At 43.3% G+C, this 27,259-nt stretch overlaps 1 protein-coding gene across 1 annotated transcript in view; it reads right to left on the reverse strand.

Moving 5' to 3' along the window:
- Nucleotides 1-27,259, reverse strand: part of LOC126355044 (facilitated trehalose transporter Tret1-like) — a 134,200-nt gene that overhangs the window by 27,302 nt on the left and 79,639 nt on the right. The window contains exon 3 of the mRNA XM_050005197.1: nt 14,736-14,904. Within this exon, the coding sequence (XP_049861154.1) occupies nt 14,736-14,904 (169 nt within the window). The remainder of the gene's footprint in view (nt 1-14,735; nt 14,905-27,259) is intronic.

Consider the following 27,259-nt stretch of genomic DNA (forward strand, 5'->3'; position numbering starts at 1 on the left):
CAAACGTACTGAAACTTTGCCCTTCTCTCAGCTGGGTTTCCATGATGAAGAGGTCCACACAGTAAAGCATTAGGCCACTCATGATGAAGGCCTGTATCAGGAAGCCTACTGTACTACGTACCTAATCCTGTAGAAAATATCTCCAACTGACAAAGAAATCCAAGAAAACTCTACCAACATCTACTCCACTATCATGAATGGTCACCTTCAATATTCTACCAACAGACCACCTGTGTTAAATCACTGTATCAGCAAGCCCGATGGGCTGTGCACTTCGTCCTGCCAGTAATGCAGCTCCACTCATCAAGTGTACTCGAGCTGGGCCACAGTCATGTACAGCTCCACACAATAAACCATTAGGTCACACATGATTGAAGCCTGCATGAGGAATCGTACTGTGCCATGCACCTAACCCTGTAGAAAACATCTTCGGCCAACAAAAGAGATCCAAGAAATCTGTACCATCTGCTTTATTGTCTAGAAGGACCAGCTTCAATATTCCACTGGTAGGCCAACAGTGTTGAATCCTTGAATTGGCGAACCCAACAGGCTGCACACGTTGTCCTGCAGGCAACACAGCTCCACTCATCAAGAGTACTCAAGCTCTGGCCCACTGACAGCTAGACTTCCATCATAGAGAGCCCAATAGTTATTGTACTGAAATGTACGAGGATCTGCAGTGAATTCAAACATGGTGCAGGGAATGGCAATTGAATGTCAATGTAGACAACTGTAATGTGCTGCGAATACATAGAAAGAAAGATCCTTTATCATTTAGATACAGATACGCTGGTCAGCAACTGGAAGCAGTTAATTCCATAAATTATCTGCGAGAGGTCATTAGAAGTGATTTAAAATGGAATGACCTTATAAAATTAATAGTCGGTAAAACAGACGCCAGACTGAGATTCATTGGAACAATTCTAAGGAAATGCAGTCTGAAAACAAAGGAATTAGGTTACAGTACACTTGTTCGCCCACTGCTTGAATACTGCTCACTGGTGTGGGATCCATACCAGATAGGGTAGATAGAAGAGACAGAGAAGACCCAATGGAGAGCAGCGCCTTCGTTACAGGATCATTTAGCCTACGGAGATGACAGATAAACTCCAGTGGAAGACTCTGCAAGAGACACGCTCAGTAGCTCGGTACGGGCTTTTGTTGAAGTTTCGAGAGCATACCTTCACCGAGGAGTCAAGCAGTATATTGCTCCCTCCTTCGTATATCTCGCGAAGAAACCCACTAGGATAAAATCAGAGAGATTAGAGCCCACACAGAGGCATACCGAAAATCTTTCTTTCCACGAACAATACGAGGCTGGAGTAGAAGGGAGAACCGATAGAGTTACTAAAGGTACCCTCCGCCGCTCACCGCCAGGCAGCTTGCGGAGTATGGATGTAGATGTAGACACAGTAAACCATTACGTCATCATACTGAAGGCCACCAAGAAGCCTACTTTGCATGCACCTCACACTGTAGAAAACATTTGCAATCAACAAAGAGATCCAAGAAGTCACTGCCAACGTGTAACCCACTGGCATGAAAGGCTACCAACATTATTCCACTAGTAGTCTGCCCATGATTCAGCCCTGTGTTAGCGAACCCAGTGAGCCAAGCACCTTGTCCTGCAGGCGACACAGTCCCATCCAACAAGTAGACCAACGTAAATGATAAGTCAGGAATTTCATTAAGAATATTACCCTACATCGATACATTCCAAGCAGTAATAAATGTAAGTTTTAAACTCACGCTCAACTGTGATTCCTTGAGGCTTTAGCGTGAATTTTAAAAGGAATTATCGTCCATTATTCAACTTACTAATGTCTTGTACACAGACAGGCACCGACAGTGTTCGACAGTGGAACATTGCTGCCTTGTTGTGATGCCTTGAAATAATTTAATGAATAATCTGGTGAAGCCGTACCAAGTACAACTTGATATTTTTCATTGGATTCAACCCTGTCACTAAGACATATACTAAAGTTTTTTCTTAGAAATTAGATTCTCACTTACCTCCAGGTCACAGTTCAGTGAATAATAGTCAATAATTTACATACTCAATACTTTTTAGATTATTTTAATTCTTCATGTTTTATGCTACATTCATTTAATTATAGGTAATTATATATAATAAGATATCAATTATAAACTGGCTTAATAGTGACAGGACAAAGTGACATAATACACTTTTAATTAATTTCTATTGTTATAATTCTAATTGATGACTTCTGTTTCTTGCTAAGCAACATTTGTGTGGAGATCGATTACAAACGAAACCTATTTTGAAGAACTACGTGATGGAACTTTTGCGCCTAGAGGAGATCGACTTCTGTCAATTGTGGTGAATGCAAGCTGGAAAAATATCTTACAGATTTTATTCCATCTTGCTTGCAACCAAGCTGCTCTTTAAAAACTAATTTAACATTGAGCGTGTAGATTGATCAAGACTTTCACTTGTAGTTAATTACTATAGTTAGAAAGATTTTTGGGTGCAATATGAATTTTTGTACGTACTACATCAAAAAGGTGGACAGATACAGCTAGATTTTTTAAGCTTATCACCGTAGTATTAATCACACTTTCAGTCAGTAAGATTAAAAATACTTGATAATTCTCATTTTCATAGTGACGTAGGGACTTGGAACATATTTCCCAAATTACTTATGTTATGATAAAGATAGTAATCAGACGAAAATGGATCATTTCGATAACACTGATGTTGAATCTAGTGCCAAAGTAGGTCAGTAAGTTACTCATACAAGTCAGTAATAGAACATTTAACACAATTATTCCAAAGAACTGATGTACTAGCACGAACACTGTCTGTAGTACTAAATCTCATAGGTGAGATTTCATATGTACAGATACCTACCATAAAAATATTACAGGTAAGCAAGAGGCTTCGTTACACAAGAGAGACCTGATGATTGAAGGAATTTGCCATCTTCGGAAACACTCATATCGTTTTAAATTACTGAAATTATATTAGTTAATGCTGGTTTGCCTTAGGTTGTACAAAAACTACAGGGTTATTACAAATGATTGAAGCGATTTCACAGCTCTATAATAACTTTATTATTTGAGATATTTTCTCAATGCTTTGCACACACATACAAAAACTCAAAAAGTTTTTTTAGGCGTCCACAAATGTTCGATATGTGCCCGTTTATTGATTCGGCAGACATCAAGCCGATAATCAAGTTCCTCCCACACTCGGCGCAGCATGTCCCCATCAATGAGTTCGAAAGCATCGTTGATGCGAGCGCGCAGTTCTGGCACGTTTCTTGATAGAGGAGGTTTAAACACTGAATCTTTCACACAACCTCACAGAAAGAAATCGCATGGGGTTAAGTCGGGAGAGCGTGGAGGCCATGACATGAATTTGCTGATCATGATCTCCACCACGACCAATCCATCAGTTTTCCAATCTCCTGTTTAAGAATTGCCGAACATCATGATGGAAGTGCGGTGGAGCACCATCCTGTTGAAAGATGAAGTCGGCGCTGTCGGTCTCCAGTTGTGGCATGATCCAATTTTCCGGCATGTCCAGATACACGTGTCCTGTAACGTTTTTTTCGCAGAAGAAAAAGGGGCCGTAAACTTTAACCTGTAAGATTGCACAAAACACGTTAACTTTTGGTGAATTGCGAATTTGCTGCACGAATGCGTGAGGATTCTCTACCGCCCAGATTCGCACACTGTGTCTGTTCACTTCACCATTAAGAATAAATGTTGCTTCATCACTGAAAACAAGTTTCGCACTGAACGCATCCTCTTCCATGAGCTGTTGCAACCGCGCCGAAAATTCAAAGCGTTTGACTTTGTCATAGGGTGTCAGGGCTTGTAGCAATTGTAAACGGTAAGACTTCTCCTTGAGTCTTTTCCGTAAGATTTTCCAAACCGTCGGCTGTGGTACGTTTAGCTCCCTGCTTGCTTTATTCGTCGACTTCCGCGGGCTACACGTGAAACTTGCCCGCACGCGTTCAACCGTTTCTTCGCTCACTGCAGGCCGACCCGTTGATTTCCCCTTGCAGAGGCATCCAGAAGCTTTAAACTGCGCATACCATCGCCGAATGGAGTTAGCAGTTGGTGGATCTTTGTTGAACTTCGTCCTGAAGTGTCGTTGCACTGTTATGACTGACTGATGTGAGTGCATTTCAAGCCCGACATACGCTTTGTCGGCTCCTGTCGCCATTTTGTCTCACTGCGCTCTCGAGCGCTCTGGCGGCAGAAACCTGAAGTGCGGCTTCAGCCGAACGAAACTTTATGAGTTTTTCTACGTATCTGTAGTGTGTCGTGACCATATGTCAATGTAGTGTGTCGTGACCATATGTCAACGAATGGAGCTACAGTGAATTTATGAAATCGCTTCAATCATTTGTAATAGCCCTGTATAATGGATGGACTACTAGGTACAAACCAAACACAAAATGTGCTGTGAAAAACAGTTCAAGCCATTGTGAAGAAGTAATGGTTGGCACGAAGGTAGAATATTTTCAGAGACATGTTTCAGCCGAGCTTTTCATAGCATGACAACAGTTCACTCATAGGCTCGTTACAAGTTTGTGCTCTCCTATTTCTTCAGAAATCGAAACAGACATTTTAAAAATGTTTCCAGGCAGGCTCTCCACGCTGTGGGCCAACGAAAAATTCTCTTTGGCTTTCGATTCACTCAATCGTGAGAGCTTTCCCCTGACATGCTTACATGTTCGCTTTTGCGATTCATTTTCTTAACAAAATTTTTCCTGATTTATACACTTAGGTGACAAAGACTTCGGATACCCCTAATATCTTGTTGAACTACCTTTTGACCAGCGAAGTACACCAATTCGACGTGGTATGGATTCAACAAATCGTTGGTAGTCCCCTGCAGAAATAATGAGCCACGCTGCTTCTATAGCCGTCCGCAATATCGAAAGTGTTGCAGCTGCGGGAATTTGTGCACGAACTGATCTCCCGTTTATGTCCCATTAATATTCTATGGGGTTGCCAAATTATTCACTCGAAATGTCCAGAATGTTCTTCAAATCAGTTGCCAACAACTATCGCCTGGTGACATGGCGCATTGTCATCCATAAAAATTCAATTGTTGTTTGGTAACATGAAGTCCATGAACGGCAGCAAATGGTCTACAAGTAACCAACATAACCATTCCCGGTCAATGACCGGCTCAGCTGGACCAGAGGACTCAGTCCATTCCATGTGAACACAGGCCACACAATCATGAAGCCACCTCCAGCTTGCACAGTGCCTTCTTGACAATGTGGGTCCATGGCTTCGTGGAGGTCTATGCCCACTCGAACCCTACATCTTCTCTTACCAACTGAAATAGGAACTCGTCTAACCAGGTCACGGTTTTCCAGTCATCTGGGGTCCATCCGATATGACCAGAGTAGGCGCAGCAGGCGATGTCGTGCTGTGATCAAAGACACCCGCGTCGTTCATCTGCTGCCATATCCCAGTAACGCCAAATTTCGCCACACTGTCCTAACGGATACGTTCGTACTACGTCCCACATTGATTTCTGCGATTATTTCACGCAGTGTTGCTTATCCGTTAGCGCTGACAGTCCTATTCAAACACCGCTGCTGTCGGTCGTTAAGTGAAGTCCATCGGTCACTGCATTGTCATGTTGAGAGGTAATGACTGAAATGTGGTATCCTCGAAACACCCTTGACACTGTGGATCTCGGATTATTGAATTCCCTAACGATTTCCGGAATGTTGTGCCCCATGTGTCTTGCCCCACTTACCATTCCGCGTTCAAAGTCTGTTAATCCACGACGTACGGCCATACTCAGGTGGGAAACCCTTTCAAGTGTATCACCTGAGTACAAATGACGCTCCGCCAATGCACTGTCTTTTTTTACTTTGTGTACGGTTGCTACCACCATCTGTACATGTAGATATCCATACCCCATGAGTTTCGTCACCTCGTGTATAAAAATCAGTTCATAATAACAAGTTAGAATCATTTCTGCTCGCATACTAACTGAAGTAAGATACTGAGCGGGTGTGAGCCGAGCATTGAACAATATTTTTGCTACATTGTTTCATCATTGACATTTGTAGCAATGATGCATATGTCAGCAATAAGTTTGCCGGCCGCTGTGGCCGAGCGGTTCTAGGCGTTTCAGCCCGGAACCACGCTGCTGCTATGGTCGCAGATTCGAATCCTGTCGCGTGCATTGATGTGTGTAATGTCCTTAAGTTAGTTAACTTTAAGTAGTTGTAAGTCTAGGGGACTGATGACCTCAGATGTTAAGTCCCATAGTGCTTAGAACCATTTGAACCATTTTTTTAGCAATAAGTTTGTACTGTTTATCTTTGTGAATGAAAAAATTTGCAAAATAAAAGCCTCATCTGTTGTGACAATACTCCTCAGTCCAAATTTCACCACCTGTGGTAAGGCAGGCAAGCTAGTTGCCTGTACAGTCCTGATACTTGGGCTGGAATAGTGATGTAACAGCATGGTTTAAGACTCCAGTCCGCCACGGTGGCAAGCTAAATTTCCTCAAGATGCGCTGCCTGGGTCCTCTACATGACTGAAGGTGGAGGCCGTGTCACAACAAAGTTGAGCAGAGCCACTGTAAACAGTCGTCATTCAGACCCTAGCGGTATGTTGTCTCCGCGTACCACCGACGTCGAGACATACCCCACGCCAGCTGACCACACACTGTGCGCACCAATCAGCTTTTTCTATGTCCAGCCACTCATACACTAGCTGCTGGTCGACGAGCCGCTGCTAGACCTGATGATACGGGATTCTGAGCTAGAGCCATCAAGAGGGTGCCACGCCATAGGAGGCTTCATGTGGTCTCTGAACGTCTCCAACTGGTCTCGTGGTCTTTAGGGTCTGTGTGCCAGCACACTGTGTTCATGACCGACTGCTGGAGCAAGTCAGCTGGCCAGCACATGCATGCCCTCTGCCTGCCGACGCCTGACGTCAGGTTCACTTCTTTAGGTCAACACCAGCCACTGCAACTCTGCTGAACCAGGGCTCCTACAAGTGTCCGTGCACCACACCGTGCTGTGCTGAGGCACTCATGCTGCTCGGACGGCAACGCCTGCTATCGAGTCGCCGCCATCGATCACTGTACGAGCATCTTACTGAATAAAGAGTGTATTTGCTAACTGAGCCTTCCACGACTGCTGTACTGCTGGTACTCTGCGACCCCTCATCGTGCACACACCATTCTGTACTAGAAGCGACCGTCGTGGAATTAATTACGTCCGCAGTACTCACTCTATTTCGGAGCAAAGTTTCAAATTTAGTTTTTATATTCGTTATAAGCACAATGAAACTGACAACCATTTGCAGGGTTGCCACAACTTTTCCCAAGTGAAATTCCCCGATATTTCCCTGATTTCCAGACTAGTTTTACCATGTTTCCCTGACAATTTTTGAGATCTCAAGGGTAAGTTAAGATTTAAATTGATAATCTGTCTTAGCAGATACGATACAAGAAACAATAGTGCAAACGAGGAACTACCTAAACAGCTTGCAAGCAGATGGCGTATTTCCTGATGTGAGCAAAAATCTTATGTACTAACATCAACATCTTTTGTAATGAACTGTTTTTAGATGGAGAAAGAAAGCCAAATGGTATAAGTTTTCATTAAGACTACTGTTGTTATTTTATTTCAATAAAACGAAACAAATTTGTTGGCAAAAAAACGCATTTCCTTGGAGTCGCAAGACATATTTAAAATACCTTCACTGATTTCAGAAACAACCCCACAAAAAAGTAGGCCTCTTGAAAGATGTAACGTTCCCTGGCAGCACACACACTATTAATAAAATGAAATGACATTTAATTGTACTATGTACGCCGCTATGAAGCAATTCGAATGTACTGTAATTGTTGAACAAAAAATGTTATTTAATTTTGTGTAAAGGACGTTGGTTATTATTGTAATATTTTCTGTAATAATATTCTCTATGTATTTACGACTGTTATATTTCTATACTCATAATGTAATTACGAAATATGTTAATATCTGTGATGAAAAAATGTGAAATATAGCCACAGAGGAAAATAATGTTGTAAGATTACAAAGAGACATTCACAATCAGCAATAATATAAATAGCGCAACATAATGTGCATTCAGCACTGAAAGACCTGAGTCGGAACAAGGCCCCGGGAGTAGACAACATTCCATTAGAACTACTGACGGCCTTGGGAGAGCCAGTCATGACAAAACTCTACCAGCTGGTGAGCAAGATGTATGAGACAGGCCAAATACCCTCAGACTTCAAGAAGAATATAATAATTCCAATCCCAAAGAAAGCAGGTGCTGACAGATGTGAAAATTACCGAACTATCAGTTTAATAAGTCACAGCTGCAAAATACTAACGCGAATTCTTTACAGACGAATGGAAAAACTGATAGATGCGGACCTCGGGGAGGATCAGTTTGGATTCCGTCGAAATATTGGAACACGTGAGGCAATACTGACCTTACGACTTATCTTAGAAGAAAGATTAAGAAAAGGCAAACCTACGTTTCTAGCATTTGTAGACTTAGAGAAAGCTTTTGACAATGTTGACTGGAATACTCTTTTTCAAATTCTAAAGGTGGCAGGGGTAAAATACAGGGAGCGAAAGGCTATTTACAATTTGTACAGAAACCAGATGGCAGTCATAAGAGTCGAGGGGCATGAAAGGGAAGCAGTGGTTGGGAAAGGAGTGAGACAGGGTTGTAGCCTCTCCCCGATGTTATTCAATCTGTATATTGAGCAAGCAGTAAAGGAAACAAAAGAAAAATTTGGAGTAGGTATTAAAATTCATGGAGACGAAGTAAAAACTTTGAGGTTCGCCGATGACATTGTAATTCTGTCACAGACAGCAAAGGACTTGGAAGAACAGTTGAACGGAATGGACAGTGTCTTGAAAGGAGGATATAAGATGAACATCAACAAAAGCAAAACGAGGATAATGGAATGCAGTCCAATTAAATCGGGTGATGCTGAGGGAATTAGATTAGGAAATGAGACACTTAAAGTAGTAAAGGAGTTTTGCTATTTAGGAAGTAAAATAACTGATGATGGTCGAAGCAGAGAGGATATAAAATGTAGACTGGCAATGGCAAGGAAAGCGTTTCTGAAGAAGAGAAATTTGTTAACATCGAATATAGATTTAAGTGTCAGGAAGTCATTTCTGAAAATATTTGTTTGGAGTGTAGCCATGTATGGAAGTGAAACATGGACGATAACTAGTTTGGACAAGAAGAGAATAGAAGCTTTCGAAATGTGGTGCTACAGAAGAATACTGAAGATAAGGTGGATAGATCACGTAACTAATGAGGAGGTATTGAATAGGATTGGGGAGAAGAGAAGTTTGTGGCACAACTTGACTAGAAGAAGGGATCGGTTGGTAGGACATGTTTTGAGGCATCAAGGGATCACAAATTTAGCATTGGAGGGCAGTGTGGAGGGTAAAAATCGTAGAGGGAGACCGAGAGATGAGTACACTAAGCAGATTCAGAAGGATGTAGGTTGCAGTAGGTACTGGGAGATGAAGAAGCTTGCACAGGATAGAGTAGCATGGAGAGCTGCATCAAACCAGTCTCAGGACTGAAGACCACAACAACAACAACAATGTGCATTCTTTGTCGTCTTCCTCTAGAGCTGAGAGAGAGAGGGACCTGTGACGTAGCATTATATGAATGAGTAGACTTCTTTTGTCTGTATCTATCTTTAGCCGTCATTAAGGGAAAAATTGTACAGGTGTGTAATTTAAATTATTGTTATGGTCTAAATACATTATAATTTATCAAAATTGTGTATTACTAATGTAAATTAGCTTGCCCATGCCATCTGTAATATTTCTTTAAAGAATTTTCAGCACTTTTAGCGATTATCGTTGGTGTTGCTGGGCTGTGCCGCGACCGAACGATTTGCAGCGGCGGCACATTTAAAAAATTGTTCCACTATAAAATTAACCAAACCCGTAAATCGGGATCAGGTAAAATTAGCAGTGAATTACGAAATATTTTTCTTTTACAGCAATCCTGAGGTTGACTGAATTTATTACTGGTTTTACATTTGTGCATTCATAGGCGGATAATTAACGTTGAAGTTGTTAATCTGTTGGTTCTTTCCATTTCTAAAGCAACTAATAAATAAATAAATAATAAATAGTGAAGTGTGTTTTGTCAATGATAATTAAACGTTCAGGTCGGCTTGGCAATATTTAACCATTTTATGCTAACAGAGACAGTCTTGTGTTCCATAGCTAACGCCGGGAAAGAATTCAGTAAATATTTAAAAACCCACTGCATCTAGAAAATGTGTGCCAAGGCCGAAATACGTAAAAAAATTTAATTTAAATAAGTTTCAAACAAATGTTATTAATCAGTTAGTTTGAATATATCAGCATGGGAGGGTTGCTAAGGTTCACGTAATTTTAAATGTGCTTAATTCTGTCTAAATGAATTTTTATTACCACACGTAAATAAGGGGTTCTACAACAAAGTTCGTACTGAAAGAGTAAATAACATAAATATTTAAAGGCATTTCAGTCCCCATTCATTTTCATCCATTCACATTTTTACATAATGAATATTTCATATCTTTTTTCTTTTCATCAAAAAGAATTGTATAAGGCTGTGAAAAACTGTGTAAACCAACAGTGTAGATGACTGCCAATAAAATGTTGGTTCTACTATGTTCGTTATTGTCGTACATGTATTATTTTACAAGTGTTTTGCGATTTTTTTCCAGAGATATATTACATAGCGTTCAAACCGCCAGCGACTGACGCAATTTTCTACTCCTAATCTCCATACTCTCTAACATATAAACTACTTTTGAAATGCGAAAATGCGCTATAACAAATAAGATGTCTATAACGTGCGACACTGTACAATATACTTGCCGTCAGACAGCAGCATTTCCTGAAATCCATCGCCCTTAGCCTCTGCCGTGCTGAGGAGCACCGAAGCCCTGGTTCCATGGACAAACCATGAAAATCCTCTACCGTACGCCACACACAAACAGACCTCGACTGCGGGCAGATCGGTGAGACTATATCCGAAGGGAAGAACCTGCATATTAGTGGGAACCAAATGACATCAGATCGGCAAGTCAGATCCATTACAGACACCCACACAAACGGCCTGCGGCTTCGATTCATCTCGGAAATCCACTCGTGTAGCCAGCTATTCACGAGCCCCAGGCAGCTTGTTGATGAAATGAGGCCACGGTGATCAATCCGTGCATCAGATAACTTTTTCAAATCCTGCGAGAATCTACACCCCTGGAAATTGAAATAAGAACACCGTGAATTCATTGTCCCAGGAAGGGGAAACTTTATTGACACACTCCTGGGGTCAGATACATCACATGATCACACTGACAGCACCACAGGCACATAGACACAGGCAACAGAGCATGCATAATGTCGGCACTAGTACAGTGTATATCCACCTTTCGCAGCAACGCAGGCTGCTATTCTCCCATGGACACGATCGTAGAGATGCTGGATGTAGTCCTGTGGAACGGCTTGCCATGCCATTTCCACCTGGCGCCTCAGTTGGACCAGCGTTCGTGCTGGACGTGCAGACCGCGTGAGACGACGCTTCATCCAGTCCCAAACATGCTCAATGGGGGACAGATCCGGAGATCTTGCTGGCCAGGGTAGTTGACTTACACCTTCTAGAGCACGTTGGGTGGCACGGGATACATGCGGAACGTGCATTGTCCTGTTGGAACAGCAAGTTCCCTTGCCGGTCTAGGAATGGTAGAACGATGGGTTCGATGACGGTTTGGATGTACCGTGCACTATTCAGTGTCCCCTCGACGATCACCAGAGGTGTACGGCCAGTGTAGGAGATCGCTCCCCACACCATGGTGCCGGGTGTTGGCCCTGTGTGCCTCGGTCGTATGCAGTCCTGATTGTGGCGCTCACCTGCACGGCGCCAAACACGCATACGACCATCATTGGCACCAAGGCAGAAGCGACTCTCATCGCTGAAGACGACACGTCTCCATTCGTCCCTCCATTCACGCCTGTCGCGACACCACTGGAGGCGGGCTGCTCGATGTTGGGGCGTGAGCGGAAGACGGCCTAACGGTGTGCGGGACCGTAGCCCAGCTTCATGGAGACGGTTGCGAGTGGTCCTCGCCGATACCCCAGGAGCAACAGTGTCCCTAATTTGCTGGGAAATGGCGGTGCGGTCCCCTACGGCACTGCGTAGGATCCTACCGTCTTGGCGTGCATCCGTGCGTCGCTGCGGTCCGGTCCCAGGTCGACGGGCACGTGCACCTTCCGCCGACCACTGGCGACAACATCGATGTACTGTGGAGACCTCACGCCCCACGTGTTGAGCAATTCGGCGGTACGTCCACCCGGCCTCCTGCATGCTCACTATTCGCCCTCGCTCAAAGTCCATCAACTGCACATACGGTTCGCGTCCACGCTGTCGCGGCATGCTACCATTGCTAAAGACTGCGATGGAGCTCCGTATGCCACGGCAAACTGGCTGACACTGACGGCGGCGGTGCACAAATGCTGCGCAGCTAGCGCCATTCGACGGCCAACACCGCGGTTCCTGGTGTGTCCGCTGTGCCGTGCGTGTGATCATTGCTTGTACAGCCTTCTCGCAGTGTCCGGAGCAAGTATGGTGGGTCTGACACACCGGTGTCAATGTGTTCTTTTTTCCATTTCCAGGAGTGTATAATGATGAGGGTAGGTGGCAACTCACTGTGAAGGTGATTGCTGAGCTGCAGACAGGTCTCTCACAACTAAATTTTCAGCAATAGCTTTTGTTATAAAACGAGAGCGCACACACATTCACAAAACCACTCAGACACAACTCATGCTCATATGGCCGCCGTCTCTGTCCGCTGCCTCTCGTCGGCAGCTGCTACGCTCGCAGCAAGAAGTGGTGGCATCACTGACTACAAGCTGACGGGAGTGCTAGGAGGGAGAGCAGCAGTAGCAATGAGGGAGTAGGGAAGCGGCACACACACTCAGCTGCACTCAGCCAGCGATGATGCGTGACACCTCAGTAAACTAAACATTTGATCTACTGAGACATCATCAGTGTTCTGCCAAAAGGCAGGTTATGGTAGTTCTCCAGTCTGTGCGGTCTTCTGCCATCCACTTCAGGTCTGCATAATTTCCCCTTCCCTTTATGTCATCTATCATATTGTATCTCCTTCCTCCTCTCAGTCTTCTCCAACAAACCAATGCTTCCAAAGCATCTGCTAGTAAGCACTCCCTTCTCAATGAATGTCCCAACCAGTTCTTTTTCCTTTCTCTTACAACCTTCAGCAGACATCTTCTCTGACCAACCCTTTCCAATACTCTTTCATTACTCACTCTTTCCATCCAGCTTACTCTCTCCATTCTCGTCCACATCCACATCTCAGATGCTTCTAACCTTTTTTCATCCTTTCGTCTCAGCGTCCTTGTTTCTGCCCCACATGGTGCCACACTCCAGACAAAACATTTGCTAAACGTTTTCCTTAGACCTTTATCTAATTTGCAACATAAGAGTCTCGTCATCCTGTTGAATGCCTCCTTCGCTACGTCTACTGAGACAAAAACGAGATTTTTCCATCGTTTTTTTCCAATGTTCCCTGATATTTTTCTGATTTCCCGCATGAGTTTGAAATTCCCTGATGTTCCCCGATTTCCCTGATTTTCAGAACGGATTTGCTAGCTTCATGAAATTTACATTTCTACTATTGCACAATGTGATGAGATAAGACAAGAGATCACTCGTGCAAAAGGAGATTGACTGTGCGCCTTGTCTGGTCAGTGGACGGCTGCTGTGGTCTACGGAAAGGTGTCGTAGTTGAGTGACTGTAGGAGGATACAAGTCGACTTGGACTGGATTTGTGAGTGGTGTATAGAATGTCAGCTAACTTTAAATATAGATAAATGTAAATTAATGCAGATGAATAGGAAAAAGAATCCCGTAATGTTTGAATACTCCATTAGTAGTGTAGCGGTTGACACAGTCACGTCGATTAAATATTTTGGGGGTAACACTGCAGAGCGATATGAAGTGGGACAAGTATGTAATGGCAATTGTGGGGAAGGCGGGTAGTCGTCTTCGGTTCATTGGTAGAATTTTGGGAAGATGTAGTTCATCTGTAAAGGAGACCGCTTATAAAGTACTAATACGATCTATTCTCGAGTACTGCTCGAGCTTTTGGGATCCGTATCAGGTCGGATTGAAGGAGGACAAGGAAGCAATTGAGAGGCGGGCTGCTAGATTTGTTACTGGTAGGTTTGATCATCACGCGAGTGTTTCGGAAATGCTTCAGGAACTCGGGTGGGAGCCTCTAGAGGACTGCAGTACAATTTTACTGCCGCCAACTTACATCTCGCGGAAAGACCACAAAGATAAGATAAGAGAGATTAGGGCTCGTACAGAGGAACATAGGCAGTCATTTTTCCCCTCGTTCTTTTTGGCAGTGGAACAGGGAGAGAAGATGCTAGTTGTGGTACGAGGTACCCTCCGCCACGCACCGTATGGTGGATTGCGGAGTATGTATGTAGATGTAGATGTCGTGTATTATTTCCCGCACGGACAATCGCTGTAGTATATTTCAAGTGCCCGTAGGTGAGATTGTGTTTAACGGAACGCAGGATGAATTTTAACGGGTGCCCTAGGATAAAAAGATAAAAAATAGCGAATCAAATACCGGTATGTGTTCCTTGGTCAACGATTCGAGAAGTGGCCGTGTCCGCTAGCGCGGCGTGGCGCTCCTGCCTTACCTGTGCTATCTCGGTGACGTAGACGGGCAGCGCGGTGAAGACGGCGCCCATGGCGGCGCCCGCGATGGCCCTGCCGGCGCACAGGCCAGCCACCGAGGCGTGCTGCGCCGCCCACGCCGTCGCCAGCCACGCCGGCAGGAACGGCAGCCCGGCCACCAGAAGGGCGCGCCTGTGCCGACACAACACAGCAGCCAGGCATCAGCGGCCGGGCGGGCTCTCAATATAGTCTAGTCAGGTGTTTTCTTTGAGGAACAGTCGCTATTAGTAGGTTTGTAACAGGATCGGAGGTGAAACTTTTTACAGCCACTCACAAGACGTCACAAGTCTTCCAGAATACGAGGGACGTTCATTAAGTAATGCAACACTTTTTACTGAAAGCAGGTCGATTTTATTCAGGATTCCAATTCACCTCATTATTCCGCACTCTTTTGGCTACAGAACCCTATTTATCAACATAATGTGTGATCAATGCAATGGCCTTAGCCACCTTGTATTGTAGTGTATGCTAACTGGGAACCTAGAAACGACGGAGAGGCTCCGCCCTCGCCGCAGCAGCAGTGGTCCGCAACCCCACGACGACTACCGCAGTCCACTTCATCCCCCCCCCCCCCCGCCCCACACCGAACCCAGGGTTATTGTGCGATTCGGCCCCCAGTGGACCCCCCAGAGAACGTCTCACACCAGACGAGTGTAACCCTTATGTTTCCGTGGTAGAGTAATGGTGGTGTATGCGTACGTGAAGACAGTGTTTGCGCAGCAATCGCCGACATAGTGTAACTGAGGCTGAATGAGGAGAACCAGCCCGCCTTCGCCGAGACAGATGGAAAATCGCCTAAAAACCACCCACAGACTGGGCGGTTCACCGGACCTGGACACAAATCCGCCGGGCGGATTCGTGCCGGGGACCAAGCGCTCCTTCCCGCCCGGGAAGCCGTGCGTTAGACCGCACGGCCAACCGGGCGGGCTTAGCCACCTTACTGGAAGGACCTGTTGTCCCGCACACTATCAAAAAAATGTTCAAATGTGTGTGAAATCTCATAGGACTTAACTGCTAAGGTCATCAGTCCCTAAGCTTACACACTACTTAATCTAAATTATCCTAAGGACAAACGCACACACCCATGCCCGAGGGAGGACTCGAACCTCCGCCGGAACCAGCCGCACAGTCCATGACTGTACCGCCTTAGAGCGCTCGGCTAATCCCGCGCGGCGCACAGTATCATTCCACTCGTCGACGTCGGAGCCACCGTTTTGCTGCATCAGTAAGCTACTTATTATCCACGTACTGCCTTCTGCAGTGTGTGTCCTTCATTGGGCCAAACAGGAAGGTGCGAGATCCGGGCTGCAGGGTGTTGAGGAAGAACAGTCCAATGAAGTCTTCTGAGCATCCTCTGGGATGCGCGGACTTGCTTGAGGTCTTGCATTGTCATGGAGAAGGAGAAATTGATTCGAGAATCTCGAATGAGAGTGTTCACACGTCCCAGGACTGCAGGAGTCACAGCTGTGTGCCGCAGGCCAGCACGTGGGAGATCGGGCAGTTTTCCGCTCCTTGTCGTGGTGATGATAGACGCCTCGCCCAACGATTCACCGTGCTTTTGTTCACTGCTAGGTCTCCGTGGACATAATGGAAGCGTCTGTGAATATCTGCAATACTCTGGTTTCCGCCAGAAGAAATTCCCTGGCAGCTCCTTGTTTCGAAGGCACATCCTTTACAGACGCCATTTTGAAGGTTACGCATAGCGCTCCCACCTATCGGAACTTCATGGAACTATAGAGGCTGAAGCAGAACTTCTCCACATTTTTTCGACAGAAATTGGCAGAGAAGAAAACGTGTTGCATTACTTATTGAACACCTCTCGTATTAAAAATGCTCCATACCACTAGGTTTTGGACCCACCACTAAAAACTACCCTATGGGCGCCCTTGCAGGCAGCCGCAGTTACTGTGCAGCAACAATTGTAGCGCTCAGTCGTGAAACATTACAACACCCGTACAAAGCAAATCTCGCATACACTGTCTGACAGAATGAGGGAGGGAGTGTTGTGTTCTGAATAGACAAGCACTAACAGCAGGATGAGTCGGTCAGGATTGCTCAGTGACATCGAATTTGGTCTGGTCGGAAGATGTCGCCCGAGCAACAGATCCACCAGGGACACTGCGACCCTTGTAAAGCTGCCGAAGTAGATTTCTGGTGATGTGATTGTGAAGTGGTGACGTGAAGGTGCGACCGCAACTAAAGCAAGACCAGGCACACCTCATCTATTGACGGACAGGAACTCTCGAGCATTGCTGATGGTGATTATTAATAGCTGCATGAAATCAGAGGAAGGATTTGCTTGTGAGTTTCAGAGTGCTAACAGTACTTCAGTTAGCACATTTAAAAAGAATGGGGTACAATGGTCGAGCAGCTCCTAATAAACCATACATTTTTCTATAGTCACTGCCGGCGCCGCTGGTTAGTGGATGGCTCGAAACAAGCTTTTTGGAGTCACGAATCACGCTGTAACGTCTGGCAATCAGATCAAAGCTTCTGGGTTTGGTGAATTCATGGAGTAAGTTACCCGCCATCATGTATAGTGGCAATAGTGACTTACAGTGGAGGTAGTGTTATTGTATCCGGAAGGATGTGTGCTTATTTTATTCCACTGTGTACAGCAGAGGAACATTTTCGAAACGATGGCTGTTCCTTTCAGTACGACAGTGCACCCTGTCGTAAAGCAACTTCTTGTGGACAACAACTTTCCTAAAATGGGCTTGCCTTCCCAGTGTCCCAATATTAACCCAATGGAATATCTTTAGGATGAGTTAGAACGTCCACTTCGTTCCAGCGAAACCTTCTCTAGTTTCAGCTCTTGAGGAAGAATGGGCTGCAATTTCTCCACACGTGTATTCAGATGCCTCATTGAAAGCGTCCCAAACGAGTTTAATCCATCATAAAGTCGAAGAGTGGAACCAGCCCATATTAATGTCCACTAACAGGTGTGCTCAGATAGTGTAGGTTATGATTAATCCAAGACAAGTGTCATAATAGATAAATGTAAATACTGAAAGATCGTAGGTATACGATAAAGCTATTGAAGCTGTGTACTGTTGTGATGCCTTTATTTGTCCCATAGCAGCCGCCAGTTATTAAGTGGCTGCTTTTGTTAGCCTCACGCTTGAAAGAATAGTTATGTAGTGACTCTTCTCTAGGGCCTACTGAAGCAGTGGCGCAAAAACTAACCGAGAAAAAAAAAGAAACGCGAAAGAAAGACTCTCAAATACTTAACGTGAGGACTACTAGAATCCTTTCTCTGGACCCGACCGTGACAGTGAGAGCACGCTGTTGTCACAGTATCACCGCCCGGTTAGAGGCACCATGTCACGAATTGCGAGGCTCCTCCCGCCGAAGGTTCAAGTCCTCCCTCAGTCACAAGTGTGTGTGTGTTGTCCTTAGCGTAGGTTAGTTTAAGTAGTGTGTAAGTCTAGGGACCGATGACTCAGCAGTTTGGTCCCATAGGGAATTCTCGCACATTTTTGTTACAGTATCGTTTCTACAATTTGTCCAAGTAGCCATTAACAAGGTTTACGTAACAGTGCGCTTGGTTCACACTACTGCGACCTATACATCTTGTTTTTGTTCAGCAACTGAGTTATTACTGCTGGTTAGTTACAGTGTTCTAGCAACTGCTGAAGCAAATGGTATCTGAGCAAAGGCTTCCGATTTCTGCCGACTCAGAACTACAGCGAGACACGACAGTGGGGCAAACAAGCAAGAAAAAGGAATGTGAAGGGGAATTTAGTTACACCTTCAGCGAGTTGCTACTTCCGAGTACCGATTAGTATATTCTGCTACGTAAATAAAGATTTCAAGGAAAAGCTTTCTGTCGGTGATTGCTAATGTTACGGGAGTTGTACGTCGCTGCATCTACTCTGTTGATCTAAGTTGAACGCTAGGGTAGATAAACGTGTACTCTGTCGTTGGTCATCGGCTACGTTTCTCGAGTATCTGGTGTCATAGGGTCACTGGAAGTGGGTCTTGCTTAAATGTTAGGGCTTTTTTTTTCACGTGCTGTTCGACAGTGTAATAAAAGAGAATTAGTGTGAAAGTGGCACAATTAATCCTCTGCCAGGTACTTAAGGGTTATTTGCAGAACAGCCATGTAGATGTAGAATGCTAGTTATAGCAGATATTGGTACAGTGGGGTTAGTTAACGAAATAACTGTTGTCACGATCAAGATGAAAGAGGTGATCAACACCACAGACAAGTCGTCTAATTTGGATATTTAGAAGTTTCGTTAAAACATGTTTATTCAAACAACGATATAGCTTTGAGAGTGTTTGTGACAATGCCAGTGACTGCAGCGTCTTGTAAACTCTGTTTCAGCTCATTCAAGATAAAAAACACTCGTTAAGGTAGAGTAAAGGTGAAAGCAGATCGTCAAATTTAGATGTCGATAGAATGCTACACAGATACTAAACTTGACTTCAGAGAGATAATAAATAAGTTTGCTTCGCCCAAAGGAAGGAAATGCAAAGTAAAGTTGGAGTAATAACAATTCCTGGTTGATAATTAACGTACTAATAATAATTCATAAAGAGCGACTGCAAGCGGTTCTTTGTTATACACTGTAGTAAAACCAGTACATAGAGGCTGCCAGATATACATTTTGTTGTTGTTGTTGTTGTGGTCTTCCGTCCTGAGACTGGTTTGATGCAGCTCTCCATGCTACTCTATCCTGTGCAAGCTTCTTCATCTCCCAGTACCTACTGCAGCCTACATCCTTCTGAATCTGCTTAGTGTATTTATCTCTTGGTCTCCCTCTACGATTTTTACCCTCCACGCTGCCCTCCAGTACTAAATTGGTGATCCCTTGATGCCTCAGAACATGTCCTACCAACCGGTACCTTCTTCTAGTCAAGTTGTGCCACAAACTCCTCTTCTCCTCATTAGTTATGTGATCTACCCATCTAATCTTCAGCATTCTTTTGTTGTACTTTCAATTTTTTGAGAGAATAAGTGATTTATCTACTACAATGGCACATTTAATTTGTTGTGTACAACAGTTTACATCAATATATCCCATATTTCGCTTTTATTAAACCTACTCACGAAATAAAAACACAAAATTTGCTACATCTGTCTATAAAAACTGCGGAAATGAATTAGTTTTACTGAGGGAGGAGGAAGCCACTGCCAGGGACGCAGGGTCATCTCGGCAATCAGAACAGTTATGTCCTCCTGTCCTAGCGATCGTTGTTAATTGTCGTTCGGTTCCATGCTGCTCAAGCGTTTTATCAGCTGTAAACATTAGAAAATTAGAGACATACCAAGAAAAAAACGGCTTGTAGTGAACCACTTAAATTAAGACAAGCAATTTCAGTATTAGTGGTTAAGCTTCCACAGCCACCGTGAATTTCAATAGGCCTCATTATTTTAAATCCGAAGGCCACTATATAAACCGACCTTCGATCGTCTCTGCGGTGATTCTCTTGCCGTTACTGCAGTTACTCTTGCAGTTGCTCTGAAGACGATCGCTGCAAATACAGTCGCAACATTTATTTTTATAGTTGTCTTCTATTTCAAAATATTGCGGCCTAAAACCCAAAAGAATTTCATTCAAAATGAGTTATTATTTAACATCTCGTGGTTCGGATTCACAGTCACATTGAATTATTTAAAGGACATCACATTCGCCACTGATTACATATTATCGATTTCACAACTGCAATTTCGGTCTTAAGGCCATTATAAAGTGGACGATGTACAAAGCTTTGAGCTCGTTTAGTCTTGCTTTATTCTCCTAGTTGAAAGGTTCAGTTCGGACAATAACATGTACTCGTATCGGATGTTCTGAAGTAAAACTACCACTTGATCATGGCCTGAAGGCCGAAAATGAAATTGTGAAATAAATAATTTCTACAGTCAACGGCGAATATGATGTCCTCAAAAAAATTACTATCAGTATTTTAATATAAAATCATAGCCCTGTATATCAAAGCCTATTAAGCCTAGGTGTGGGATTAATTATGCATTAATTATACCATGTGCAACACGACATGCAGACGTTACAATTGTTGTTCAAGAAGTTGAATGAGAAATTGTATCACTTCTGGAGAAAGCGAAGTTTATCCCTCTTACTGCTGGCATTCTCCCTGGCGTTGGACAGGACTGAAGGCGATGACCCTCAGTGCCGTAAATGTGTCATGCAAGAGCTGTTTCCAGTTCACTGTCTTAATGCAAAGATGTAATTTGCGCGCCATTTTTAGCAAAAGCAAGCTGTTCATGCAGCTCAATGCTCATGACGTCACATATCCTGAACAGATACAATGATATATTTTGCACCTACATTCAGTGGTGTATGTGGGTACTGTCTCCAAAATGTGTTACGAATGGAGTCTGTAGTGAAGACGTAATAAATCAAAATATCATCCCTTATACTGAAGTTCGACTGCATGGACAGCGAAAATGTAGTAATCGATAATTTTTTTCCCTTTCATCACGTTATGAAGGGTGTCAGCGAGAAAAAGTTTCGTAAAGGTTTGAAATTATGTGTAAAGTTTGTTGGCAGTCGTTAAGTGCTGTCATTCTCAAATACTGGATGAAGAAAGTCCGGTTATTTGCGCGCCATCAGTTAACTGCCTCAAGACAAACAGCTTCTACCGAAATACATTCCTTATTGTTTTAAATTTGTACCGTGAGTTTATACTTCTTAATGAGTAGATTCTGAAAGCATCTTAAATTTTTAAATTCTATAATAGTTACGAGAAATATTGAAAATCATATTCTTGTTGCCACTGAAAGTCCTTACATAGGCAAACTGGAACTGGTAGATGTCGGAAACTCAATGGTGCTGTTCGCCGATGATGGTGTGGTGTATACAGGGTGTTTTTGTAAGAGCATGCAAAAATGTAACAGGAGATAGAGAATTTTCCACTGGAGAATTTGAGCTAGGGAAACTGGGGTCGGAGAAGTGAGCTTAACAAGATACGGAAGTAAATGTTTACCTCTTTGTCTAGCATTACTGTTTTGTAGCTCAGTTTCAACTAACATGCGTACACGTTAACACGTACTGTGCTGTTTATTTACATGTATATTCTTTATTTCTTGCAAGGAAACAAGGACAAGACTGATTACTAGGAAGTCAAGATGCAGATTTTGTTTACTTGTCCATAAGGTGGCTCTGCTGTATTTACATTGTCCCATGACAGATCGTGCTATGAATCAACGACAGCCCCAGCCATTCCTCAGTGTTGTTCAGAGACGTACAGTACTGTAAGATGGAACAGTACCGGTACAGTTTCGCAGAACTCGCTGACATGAACCTTGTGTATGGGGAAGTACGTTGATATGGCCTCGCTTCTGAAAGGCTGTACAGGGAACTATTTCCTAAGAGACATCAATCGTCACGACGTGTGTTTATACACCTCGATTGATGAATGCAGGAGACTGGTTCACCGGAAAGAAGAAACGGCGGACCTGGCAATATGAGAACCACACCAGGGATATTTGTCAGGATGCGTCAGAACTTGTTCGTCGATGTCAGACTTGCACTGAGGTTGATGGCCGTCAGTTTCAGCACATTTTGTAAGACACAGAACAAATGGTACTTTCATTATGTCAGTTACGGTATTTGCAGTTAACTGTTAACTAATGGAAATGAAAAAAACTACACAGTAATGTTATTTTATTTCTATTATCTACTTAAGCTGGCTTCTCCAACCCAGGTTCTCCACCCGTAACTGTTCAGTGAAGCATTCTCTATGTCCTGTTACATTTTTGCACGCTCTTGCGGAACCACTCAGTAGAGACGACGGGACACTAGAAAACTGTAGTAACGTGCAAGAAGACATGCGAAGTGTGGTGTCACCGCAAGGCGCTACACTTGCTAGGTTGTAGGCTTCAGATCGGCCGCAGTCCGTCAGCACACATCGGACTCGCGAGTCGCCACTGTCGACGCTAGCAGACCGAGCGCCGCCACTCGGCTGGTCTTACGAGACAGATTAGATTAGATTAGATTAATACTTGTTCCATAGATCATGAATACGACACTTCGTAATGATGTGGAACGTGTCAGGTTAATGAAAGATGTCTGTACAAGATATTATATTACACAAAATATTGCATGATACTAATGCTTAAGTTAGTTTTTTTCCCTCCCTTAATTTATATCTAAAAATTCAGCCAATGAGTAGAAGGAGTTGTCATCTAGAAATTCTTTTAATTTATTTTTAAATGTTGGTTGACTATCTGTCAGGCTTTTGATGCTTTTTGGTAGGTGACAAAAGACTTTCGTGGCAGCATAATTTACCCCCTTCTGTGCCAATGTCAGATTTAACCCTGCATAGTGAAGATCATCCTTTCTCCTGGTGTTATAGCTATGCACATTGCTATTACATTTGAACTGGGCTGGATTATTAACAACAAATTTCATAAGTGAATATATATACTGTGAGGTTACTGTGAGGATCCCTAGATCCTTAAATAGATGTCTGCAAGATGACCGTGGGTGGGCTCCAGCAATTATTCTGATTACACGTTTTTGAGCAATGAATACTTTTCTACTCAACGATGAATTACCCCAGAATATGATACCATACGAAAGCAGTGAATGAAAGTAGGCATAGTAAGCTAATTTACTGAGATTCTTATCACCAAAATTTGCAATAACCCTAATAGCATACGTAGCCGAACTCAGACGTTTCAGCAGATCATCAATGTGTTACTTCCAGTTTAACCTCTCATCAATGGACACACCTAAAAATTTTGAAAATTCTACCTTAGCTATAGACTTCTGTTCAAAGTCTATATTTATTACTGGAGTTGTGCCATTTACTGTACGGAACTGTATATACTGCGTTTTATCAAAATTTAAAGAGAGTCCGTTTGTTGAGAACCACTTAATAATTTTGTGAAAAACATCATTTACAATTACATCACTTAGTTCTTGGTTTTTGGATGTTATTACTATACTTGTATCATCAGCAAAAAGAACTAACTTTGCATCTTCATCAATATGGAATGGTAAGTCATTAATGTATATCAGGAACAGTAAAGGACCTAAGACCGAACCCTGTGGGACCACGTGCTTGATAGCCCCCCAGTTTGAGGGATCAGCTGTTGTATTAACATTACATGAACCACTTATTTCAACTTTCTGCAATCTTCCAGTTAAGTATGAATTAAACCATTTGTGCACTGCCCCCCTCAAACCATAATGATTTAGCTTATCTAAAAGAATTCCATGATTTACACAGTCAAAGGCCTTTGAGAGATCACAAAAAATACCAATGGGTGATGTCCGGTTATTCAGAGCATTTAATATTTGATCAGTGAAAGCATATATAGCATTTTCTGTTCAAAAGCCTTTCTGAAAACCAAACTGACATTTTGTTAGTACTTTATTTTTACATATATGGGAGGCTACTCTTGACTACATTACTTTCTCAAAAATTTTTGATAGAGCTGTCAGAAGAGAGATTGGGCGATAGTTGTTGACATCCGACTTATCCCCCTTTTTATGCGATGGTTTTACAATGGCATATTTCAGTCTATCGGGGAAAACACCCTGCTCCAAAGAGGTATTACATACGTGGCTGAGAATCCTACTTATCTGTGGGGAACAAGCTTTAAGTATCTTGCTGGAAATGCCATCAATTCCGTAAGAGCTTTTACTTTTCAGTGAGTTTATTATTTTACTGATTTCAGAGGGAGAGGTTCGCGGAAATACAGTTGTTTCAAACTGCACAGGTATGGCCTCTTCCATTAGAAGCCTTGCCTCTTCTAGTGAAGATCTAGATCCTACTTTCTCCACAACATTTAAAAAATGATTATTGAAAATATTTCCAATTTCAGATTGTTTGTTAGTACACTTGTCATTCAGTTTTATGGCACTAAAGTCTTCCTGTGCTCTTGGTTGCCCTGTTTCCCTTTCAATGATATTCCAAATTGCTTTAATTTTATTATCAGAGTTACTGATCTCAGACATGATACACATGCTTCTGGACTTTTTAATAACTTTTCTTAGTACCGGACAATAGTTTTTATAATATTGAACAATTTCGGGGTCAGTACTCCCTCTTGCTGTTAGATACAGTTCTCTTTTACGGTTGCAAGATATTCTTATTCCTTTAGTTAGCCAAGGTTTTTTATATGTTTTCTTGGAATTATGTTTCAGTTTTCTTGGGAAAACAATTTTCAAATATCCTTAAAAATGTATCGTGAAATAAGTTATATTTCAAGTTTGCATCGGGTTCCATATACACTTCATCCCAGTCTAGCTCCTTTAGTCTTTCCCTAAAGTTTGCAGTATTCATATTGTTAATTGAACGCACTGCTTCGAAATTCTGACTTGATATACTGCATGGAGCTAGCGCACTGGCAAGTTCTACAGCCGACTTTAATAGGAATGGTTCACTTGTTATAGCTTCAGAGATCTCATTTGCAGAGACGTTAGTTAGCACAGCCTTCAGCTAAGTCAGTAGCTACGACCTAGGCGACACATACAGTTTATGCATTGACAATTGATCTATATGTGAGAAGCAATCAGAATTGTAAATAAGTATTCGTAGCTCAGTCTATAACTGCACTTGTAAATATTATTGTACAAAGTCATGATCGACGTTCACGGCTGATGCTGAATTAAAGGTAAGTTTTAAATTGTATTCCTGTCTACTAACTTTCTAATCACCTACGATGTTCCAGATATATCCCATCAAGTATAGCTCATTGATCCTCACGTCAGCCTACGTGATCAAAGCGTGCAATTAATGGCCACACCTCGTGATCAAACTAAGAGTCAAATTGAATTACTCAGCCGGGTCACCCTTTTTCCATGTGGCCCATAGTTCCGCCTCATACACAACACGAAGAATAGACGCCTAGTGCAGAGACGGCGGTTGACCGTCAACATGCGCTAAACATATGTAATTGACTGTGCATAAATAGACAGAAAGATCCATTATTGTTAGAGTACACGTTTGCTGAACTATAGCTGGAAACTATCACTTTCACGAACTATTTGGGAGTATAGGTAATGAGTGCTGTAAAGTGGGAAGACCGCGTAAAAGTGATCTTAACCCTAGAACTCTAAAGGACGGAAATGTTACATTGTTACTAAACAATTGTTAAGTTTACCACTCCACATTTTACTGAAAGTAAGTCATGGTTTACAGTTTGTGCACTAGTTAATTACAGTTACAAGGTGTCCAGTGGTGTGTCACATACAAAATGAGTACAAAATGTCGTGTTTTACACCCTACATTGCCATTACCATATTGGCGGGAACCGCAAATTCGCACCGACTGAAATCGTAAATTTTACTTGGGTTTAGCAATCCAGGGCTAAAAAAAAGGCAGGTGCTGGATTTAAATCCACTGCAAGAAGTCTGAGGTAACGTAGACCACCCACGAAGAAGGTAACGTGCAAAACACTCGTCAGACTGATATAGTGTTCTGCGAAGCCTGGTTCTACTGCCAGGTAGAAGTGATGGAGGAAGTAAAAAATATTCAAAGAAGAGTTTCTGGTAAGAGACTGTCGGGCTTGCAGGTGTGGTGGTGAAGCGAGAGCCTGGGGACCGTGAGGTCGTGGGATCGAATCCCGCTTAGACACAGCATTTTTCAGTCTGCCTTGACGCTAACTAGCCTTTCCCTCTCAGTGATGTGAAAACATGCCAGGATTGACACGAGGTTCGGATTCCACGTTTCATCGTAGGTCTCCTTTCCCTGGTAGGATAACAGGGATGGGTTAAGGGCGAGCAAGCCGACGAAGTGGCATCCAGTCGAAAGAACCTTACTTCCATAAGGAACTGTAGCGACAGAAATGGAAACAGTATGTTACAGTTGGAACTGCATTAGCTCAATAGCAGTACACACCCTGATGAAGGCCATTTACAGTTGTGGGCGAAACTTAGGTTCAGTATTTTTCAAAATGACACAGTCTACAGCCCCGAAGAATTTTACAGAAACTGACTCTGAGCGCGAAAGCTGGCCCATACGATTAATGACTTCGCGAGAACTCGCAGCAAGTGAGTAAACTCAGACGTTATAGCAAGTCAGTAACGAGAGTCTCGTTTGACAGGAAGAACGCTGTAAGTGTCACCGTTCAGACAAAGTGCAGACAGTGTGGTGCGGTGTGTGTCGGCGACGCAGGCTGCACGCCAAGCCACATCTCAGCGTAAGGGTACGCTACTCAAACTGGTTCACCAGTTCTGCGTACTCGCCCGTCACCTTGACATGCGAGTACCGTTGTCTGCCGCGTTGCAGATGCGTTCCGGATGGCCTCCGTGGCTCGCTGGTGACAGCAAGCTACGTAATTTGTGTGTGGTACACTCTTTTAGTACCGGTACTCAGGTTCTTTGAAAGTGATATCCCGAAAGCCGAGCGTTGGCGTTATAGTGTCTCGACCGTTTCCAGATGCCATTCAGTACCACACTAACTTTTTCTTAGGGGATACGGGACGTCCGTGTTGGAAGGCGTGTTGAATTTCGGATTTGGTTGAAAATTTCCTGATAGTTAGGAACGGCTGTTGCCTAATACGCTACTT

This window comes from Schistocerca gregaria, chromosome 3, assembly GCF_023897955.1.
Source record: "Schistocerca gregaria isolate iqSchGreg1 chromosome 3, iqSchGreg1.2, whole genome shotgun sequence".
NCBI lineage: Eukaryota > Metazoa > Arthropoda > Insecta > Orthoptera > Acrididae > Schistocerca > Schistocerca gregaria.